General features: G+C 25.7%; 1 protein-coding gene across 2 annotated transcripts in view; it reads right to left on the minus strand.

Annotated features, from left to right (window-relative positions):
- LOC107438548 (uncharacterized) overlaps window positions 1-4030 on the minus strand; it is a 149642-nt gene extending 145612 nt beyond the window's left edge. The window contains exon 1 of one of the 2 annotated variants that reach the window (XM_087157451.1): window positions 3878-4030. In XM_087157451.1, the coding sequence (XP_087013577.1) occupies window positions 3878-3889 (12 nt within the window). In that variant the 5' untranslated portion in view covers window positions 3890-4030. The remainder of the gene's footprint in view (window positions 1-3877) is intronic. The other variant, XM_087157449.1, reaches the window with a different exon arrangement.
- Between the last annotated feature and the right edge of the window lie 5080 nt (window positions 4031-9110).

Genomic DNA, 9110 nt, shown 5'->3' on the forward strand with positions numbered 1-9110 from the left:
AATCAAATTTCCAATCATTGAATTGAGTATATTTTGTACATCTGATTACGAACTTTGTTAAAATAATAATTCGGAAATAAGAAAAGCACTGAAAATTTCAAATTAAAAATAAATAGCAAAATTAAGAAAGATATTTTTACTAAATGAATTTAAGAATATGTTTAATAACTAAGAAGGAAAATCCTTAATGATAATGATTAAAGTTTGAGCCAATCAAAATTATTATTGAAATTATATTAAAATATATAAATAAATTTACATATATAAATACATATATAAATAAATTTACATATATAAGTAAATTTACATAGATAAATACATATATAAATAAATAAATATTTTTAGGATTAGATACTTAATAAGTATATTATGAATATTTTGCTTTATTTCCGAAATTTAATAAATTTTTATTAAAATGATAATTTGAAGAAGTAAAAATTTTTAAAAAATAATAATTTTATTTCTGTCACTAAAAATAAATTTGATAGCTGTGCTTAATTTACTTGCAGCTCGTGTGTACATGAGATTGAAATAAATAAATAATTAAATAAGGTATTTCCATCGTCCATTTGTCTTTTCAAAAAAAAAAAAAAAAAAAAAATTGGTCATCTTCATAAGCGAGTGGAAAAATATTGTTGTTGGTGTTATTTTATTATAAGCAAAAGACTACCCAGGAACGTAGTCCAATTTAACCGGATCTTGCTTTCGGTGTGTAACAAACAATCCCGCCGAAAAACAACAAAAGCTGTATATTGCCAGCGTTCGATTTCATGAATTGAAAGGCTCTGAAAAAGGACCGCCGTGATTGTCACCGACATATGGTTGAAATTGAAAGCTAAATTTTCTTTAAGCGTAACCAATTGATTTACTACTGAGAACATCCTTTCGTCTCAGATTAAGCATCCTATAGGTGACTCATTCCCCCTTCCGTTTTTTTTCTTAGAGAAACAGTCCATATCTCAGAAAATTTAAATTGGATTTCTTTCGCATTGGGGAGGGGGGAGGTCGCGATACAAATATGTGGTGACTTAGGATTATAAAAAAGTGGCAAGATCTAGGTAAAGAAATGTTTCTTGATTGACATAATTTTTAACCATTATTATTTAGGCTACAATCAGTAACTAATTTCCCGTATATACACTCGTATATACACAAATTAAAGTATTTTGTTTCATCTTCGTTAGTGCTTACATTATTTTACTTTTATTATTTTACTTTTTTCGCATTGTTTATTTTTTATTTTACTTTATCGATTATTTTACTATTTGATTTTTGGGACTATTTTAAAAGAAAACAATACTTGGTGATTCTTCCATTTCATTGGGCAAATAATTTTAATTATTAAATTTTGAACAGTTTTTTTAAAGGCAAATTAATGAAATATAAGTTTAATTTTTTTTAAACGAAATCACTAATTTGTTTTTAAGAAAAGCCATAGTCAGGTGTCTTATAAATAGCCTTGTAAAAATGGTTAACTTTGATGTACCTCCACTTAGAAAATATTGATTTTCTAAATTTTTCTTTTTATCTTCTTTGCCTGTATAAAATTTTGAAATTCAAAAGATCTTTTTTTTTTTTTCAAATGTTAAAATGTGTACTAAGATCTAGTATAAGGTACTTCAAAAATGGTTATTTTAACATATAATGTACAATGTAACATATAAAGATATAATGTATTAATGTGTAAAATAACCAACAATATTTTCTCTTTTTAAAAGTTTATTTGCAATGCGTATTTAAATTTAACAATTTTAATATTTAAAATAGTAAATATTTCAATTGGCTACTGAAATTATAGTATTGATAATTTTTCCTTATCTTAACAAAGTCGTTTCTTGTAAATAAAAATTATAAGGAACAGATAAAACTAATATTCGTGACTCTAAAAACTATTATGATATTTTTACAGAAATATATTTCATGAAAAGAAAAAAAATAAATGGTAAAATCCTAAGTGAATGCTCAGAAAAAATATATTGTACCAAAATATTATTCTAAATTATTTTTGAAGGCATGCTGCAATACTGCATAGCTTATATTGCTTCAGGTAGTAGCTAAACCCTTCAAATAATTATCAATAATTATTATTTATCGATCAATATTGATTATGTCTAAATCAATAAAAGTGAAAAGTTTAAATATATTTTTACATTTTAAGCAATTTATTACACAATAATACTCAAAAATAATAAAAACAAATTTCACATTTTTGCATCGAAATAAATTTTATTCTATAACTTTATCATTGAAATAGTTATTTGATTTAAAATAAAAATTCTAAGTAATAATACAGAAATTTTATTTTGATTTGTTTTACCAATTTGCCTTTAAAAAAGAATATGTAAAATATTTAGTACATAAAATTTTAGTCAGCAAAATAGATTATTAGGTTTGTTTAATATAATTGTTGGTTTAATAATTTTTAAATTGTACAGCTGAGAGTTCATTTTCACAGTTAAAATGCATTAAAAATCCTCTAAGAACAACAATACAACAGGAAAGAATCGATGCTTTATCTTTGTTGTGTATAGAAGCAGATGTATTGCAACAAATTAACTTCGAAGATATTGTCAAAAACTTTGCGATAAAAAAAGTAGGAAAAAACTATTTTGATAAACATGGTGTAAACCATAATAAATATCTTACATGACACTTTACACTTTTTACGAAATATTTTTTCTAACGTTAGAGAATGCCATGCATTTAATCTAATGAATCTCTATTATGTTTCAGTAGACTTTTTCCATATAAGTATTGATTTACGACCTCTGAACTTATTTCCCCACTTTATTTTATACAAAGTTTTTCGAAATATATATCATCAGTTAGTTATTATAGAAAACACTGTATAAATCTAAATAGTTTTAAGTGCCAGTAAAACTGAAATAAAATAAAAAAATGTTCATATTTTTTAATTTTTCTTAATTTCATTTCGAATGGAATTTTTTTCCACAAGACTTGTAATTAGCAGTTATGAATTATTCACAGCATACGCATACATTCTTTATTATCTATATCCATTTGCGTTTTCTAATTTCTAAGCATAAATTTCTAACATGAATATGTAAATTAATAACTGCTATACATATTTTCATAATAAATACAACTTATTACTTTAAAAATTAAAACAAAGCTATATATGTTATAAGCTTATAATGAAGGAAAATAAATATTATTAGACGAAATTCGTAAAGTAAACTTATTCATTGCACCAATTAGAGAGGATTATTAACAAAATAATAGGATCAATATGGGTGGTCATTTCTCTTGAAGACATACAACTTTACAGGTACCAAAGAGGTAAAGAAAATTCTAGTTTTAGTAAAAATACAAAACGGCTTACATTGTTTCCTGCAATATCACCTCCCATCAACATATTCAATTCCAACATATCTTAAAAACTATCAATCAACACTATAACTAACATAACCAAATATAAATAATTATCAATACTATAAAAAAGCTTTGAAATGCCTACCCTTGTCGATATAAAACTGCGACTGGTCAGTTTTGTTACTGGTCAGAGAGGAAATAAATTTTCTGTTCACGTTTAAAGGTATTCAATTTGACAGGGAATCCGAAATTAGTAAACGTTAAACTAATATTACACGCTAAACGTTAAGAGGTTCATGTTAAACGTGTTCACTTTAACGAGGTACGACTGTATAAAGTGCTCTGTATCAGTGTATCAAAACTCTTACTTGTAAACGCAAACGTCACGAAAAAATATATTTCAATAAATAAATAAATATATAAAATAAATGAACACATAAATAAAAAATCACTGCTTAAAAATAATTCAATTTCTTGTAAAAGTTCAGCATAATTAATAATTCATTAACAATTTATAGACCAATAATCATTTGACTACACTTACTTTGATATCCATGATAGCTGCACTGAGCTAGAAACTTTCTTTCAATCGAAGGGACAAGTCCTCTTCACCTTTGCACGATTTGAACTAAAATGAGGAAGATTCAAAACATGTGCTCCTCGGGGGATGGTCTTCTGGTGATCACAGGAAAGGAATGAGTATTGAGTTCTTTTTGGAACATCAACTTGTAGGAATACCCAAATTACGGCGATTTAAAAGAGAAAACACCCCCTAGCAGCAGTGATTTATCCCACCCTCTCTTCCTGACAGCAGATTGACAGACAGGAAGTCCGAAACTCTTTTAGGGGTCAAGCAGAATAAAGGGGAAAGCTCTTTAACTAGGGGTGATGATCACCCCTAGTTAAAGAGTTTCTTGGTAATGTGAGAAAAACAAGTGCCTCCGTTACAGCCGAAAAATTATTTTCATTTTCCTTAATTTTGTGAAGTACACTATAAAATTCATCAAGGCATCTGAATATAGCTTTAATATTCTAAAATTTTTATTGTTGATTTAATGAAAGGAAAACTTCATAATTGAACTAAATTCTTATAATGAGGCACAATGCCGGATCAAGACGTTTTCGCCCTCTAACACAGCGCTTTTTCTCAATTTTGGAAATAAAAAATTTGATTTTTTTAAAAAATAAAATAACTTGACGGTGTAGTCATAACGTTGAAGAAAATTGTTTTTTTTTTTCATTTTTTTATTTTTTTATTCTAGATCAACCCAAAATGCTAATTTAGTAAACGTAGGAACAAGATAAATAACAATGCATTCAATGCTTAAAAAAAAGCCGTTAGTTTAATTAAGAAGAATAAACCCTCAAGCATTCTATAGAATACATCTTTATTACAGGTAATATTTTTAATCAGACTAATCTTATTTGGCATGCAAATATATAAACATAAACTTTAAAATTTATTTTTTCGTGTTATGGCAGAGACAAACGAACAGTTTTATAGACTCTAGAAAATTAATTATTTTTGCTGTTTCCTTTTCGATAAAAATTATTGTCGTATTTTGCATTCAATATGTCGTCATTTTGTTAAAAATTATTTTTTAAAAAATTGGAAAATAGTTGTCGTCGACTGCCATCAAACAATTTGTAGGTTTATCGACATTTTTATGCAATTATTCACTGATTCGATTATTCACTAAAATGGCCTTAAATGACTCGTCCATAAACAAATTCACAGCTGCTGACTAATTGTGATTACATCTATTCACTGATCCAGTGATTGGTTTCCTTACATTCCTCATTCTTACTTGATTCACTCGCTACGTCTAAAATCTTTCATAAAAACAGTTCTCATAACGAAGCGAACTTGTTATAAAATGTTTATGAAATATACTATTTGAAAAATGACCGTTTAAAATAAATTAAAAATGACCTCGTAAAAAGTGTATTAACAAAAGAACGGACTGTCGTTTATAGAGATAGGAAAATATCAAATGATTACATTGGGGAACAATTTGTTTTCTTTCTGTTGCATAAGATCTTTTAACGGATCGTGATTATTTGCACGCCGTTGATTTCAAATCTGTAATCGGTTTCTCTTTTCAAGTTACAGTTTTTTTTAATTTTAAATTTTTTTTTTTTTTAAATGACAGTTTAGTCTATTTTTGTCAAAATGTGTAAGTGTAAAACCGTTATACAAACTAGAGGATCGCATAAATGTTGCAAGAAGCTTCTACGAGAGTAAGGGCACATCGTCAGGAATAGAATTGCATGGGAATTCTATTCTATGGGATTGTCATTTCCGGAAATGACTTCATACGCCGCAAGGGGAACTTCGCTATTATGAACTGTTCGTGTGCCTTTATACACAGGTCGCAACAGGGAAGCACCCCTAGCAAGGCGTGTCAACGTTTCCGGACATGCTTTTCTATGCAATTTCAATTTTGATAAATTCAGATTTGAAATCCTCACACAGAAATCAGGCAAGATCAAGCATTTGTATAAATGCAGCCTTAAGTTTGTTCCCGAGTGTTATTGCTAGCAAAAATTTTTTAGTCGTCAAATTTTTCCGTCAAATATATATATATATATATATTTGACGCTCTGATTACAAGTAAAAATATATTTTGGTATTTTTGAATTATAAAAAGTCTTTTAGCTACTAAGAAAATCTGTTTGATTATCAGAATTATATTTGTACTAAAATATGAAATGTAAAAAAAGTAGTTTAAATTTTTTTTTCATTCATATTTAAAAATTCATCATATTTGATTTTGTAAATTGAGGAAATTTCAAGGATAAATACCGTTTCTCTTTGGTTTAAATGGCTGCAAATAAGTAAAAATTTGCAATGCTGGAAGTCAGCTATGCTTGGAAGATTTTAAAGATTTTGCCTTTAACGCAGAAAAATACACTAGCATTTCATGCTGTATTTCATAACCATAAATTATTAATATGCAACACATAATATTTTGTCTTAAATTAATGGAAAATAACGAAAAAAGTATGAAAAATATGTTTAATAAAAATTCTGCGTCAAAGGTTTAGCAAACGTCAATTTAAGACGAAATTAATTTAAAAGTTTACAACTAATTAAAAACTTTTCTCTATTTTAAATTTATTTTATATAGTATATTTTTCTCAGGTTTATAACTATGCATTAAAAGTTTTACCCTTATTTAACACATTATTCAACTATTTAACAACCAATCAGCGGAGTGGGGTAAGTTACAATCCATTAGCTTTGCCTATTCAGTAAGCAAGAAAGCCGAAAGGAATCACTTCTGTGGGCATCTGAATGATTTATGTGCATAAAATTACACAGAACAGTTCTCAGTTGGCATGGCTGATAAGGAGGTTATAATGTGTTCTTGAAATCCACCAAACAAAAATATATCATTAAATAGTTCATTTTTAAGCGATGATACATTAATTGTTTAATTAACAATGATCTGACAAAGCTAAAGTTTGATCAAATAATAAGTTTAGAATTCGAATACTCAACTGATGAACTAATTGATTTAAACCTTATTAATAAAATGTTTGGTTATTGATTGAATATTGACTCGCCTATTTAAATATGATCGATTGTTCTAAAAAATAAATTAGAAATAGATTTATATTTGTTTAAAATGAAAAGAAAATGCTTCTAAATTTCGTATATGCTACGAATAACATTAAAGAAATTTCGGCAATTAAAGCTCATTTTGTTCATCCTAATCGAAAAATTAATAATAAAACATTTATTTGTACATTTCTGTTCATCAATTAAAATATAGATTCACATTTATTTGAAATTTTAAAAAAAATCGATAAAAAAATAAATTTACATTTATTTAAAATAAAAATAATCATTAACCAATTAAAAATATACTTACATTTATTTAAAATAAAGATATTCATAAATAAATTTAAAGTAAATTTGTATTTATTTAAAATAAAATGATCAAATATCGACTTAAAATAAATTTACATTTATTTGAAATAAAACTAAACTTATCATAAATCAATTAAAAATAGATTTACATTTATTCACATTTATTTACATTTATATAAAAATAGGATTACATTTATTTACATTTATATAAAAATAGGTTTACATTTATTATCATTACATACAAAAAAGGACAATTGTTATCAAATCTCATACCTGTTACCATTAACAAAGTTATCATCTGTTTCACATCTGTTACCAATAATAAAATTAAAAATAAAATATTTATTTCAAAATTTTCGTAAAATTTCCACTACAAATTACATAAATAATAAATTGTTTTGCTAGAATGCTTTATTTAATAATTAAATTACGAACCTAACATTGGTTCCAATGTTTAATATTTTGTTTTATAATTTTATAAAGCTTTTCATGTTTTAACATTAGTCGAAGCCCTTCATAGAGCAGTTATCATTTAATGTTATCATTTAGTTAATGTTATCATTTAATTAGTATTACCTTTTTTTAAATTTGACATTTTAAATTATTGTGGAATGAGTAATGATGAAATATCAATGAAATTAATAAGAAAATATTCTATTAGAAGCTTACTTTATGAGTAAAAAGAATTTTCACCTTTACCATTTACTCGTACTTTATCATGAGATTCATTTCCAGATTACCTTCTTTTTCGCGTAAGCACATCTTAAAATAGTATTCCCATGATTGTTTTTTCCTATAAGATCATTCTGAATCATCAAGATGAAATTTTTTTTTTAAAATCTTTCCAAAATATCACTACTAAAATGTCATATTATTCTTTTTTTCGTAAAATACGTGCTCTCCTCCCCGTTGTATCAACGATAATAGTAATACTTTTTTTCCTTCTTCTTATCTTTTATCTATTTATTTTTTTAATATACTTGCAATTTTTTTTTCGGTTACTCACCCTGGGACTTTTCAAAACGAGTAGCATAAATTGACTCGATTGAGTATGCAAGTATATATAACTATTAATTCATAACTATTAATTTAAAATCTTCCTAGCATATTTTCCCCGCAATTGTACAAAAGTTCAAATGACAATTTTTTCTTTTAATGATTCTGATTTATTTAGAGCATAACATTCATGGAATTTTAATAAAAATCTGAATAGTTAGAGGTCATAATTAAATATTTGTTTTTATTTAACTTTATTGTAAAAATAAACAAAATTCAAGAGTAAAAAGGAAGTAATAGTATTTGTTTTTTACTTATTTCTTAATTTTAAATTCTATGCTTTGCAAAAGTAAACCATTTCTTTAAAAGAAAAGAAATTTTTTTTAAAATTCAAATATTAAAATTTTGTTTTCAGATGAGTAATACTTGACTTATTATTTTTGTTACTGCCGAGCAATGCAATAAATATATTGAATTCATTTTATTTTACAGATGAGAAATGCATTAATGAATTAACTTCATTTCGTTTTGCGGGCAAGCAATACAGTAAATGTATTGACTTCATTTTGTTTTAAGGAACGAGCAATGTACTTAATATTTTTACTTCATTTTGTTTTTACAGTCGAACAATGTGGTAAATGAATTAATTGACGTCATTTTATTTTACAAAACCATACGTTTGTGTACATAATTATTTGTTATTAGAAGGATTTTCTTTGAGAATGATTTTTTTGTTCTTATTTTACATTTTGACGTGCATCATCACTACCTTAAACCATTACTACTACCATTATGAAAAAAAATTTCAATATACAATCTTTCGATATATTTTTCAATTTATTGAAAGATAGTAATTATTTTATAGAAAGATATTCATGCACGATGTGATGAAGAGTCTAATTTA

The sequence above is a fragment of the Parasteatoda tepidariorum genome, chromosome 2 (assembly GCF_982258835.1).
Source record: "Parasteatoda tepidariorum strain Cologne lab strain chromosome 2, Ptep-v5.0, whole genome shotgun sequence".
Taxonomy (NCBI): Eukaryota; Metazoa; Arthropoda; class Arachnida; order Araneae; family Theridiidae; genus Parasteatoda; species Parasteatoda tepidariorum.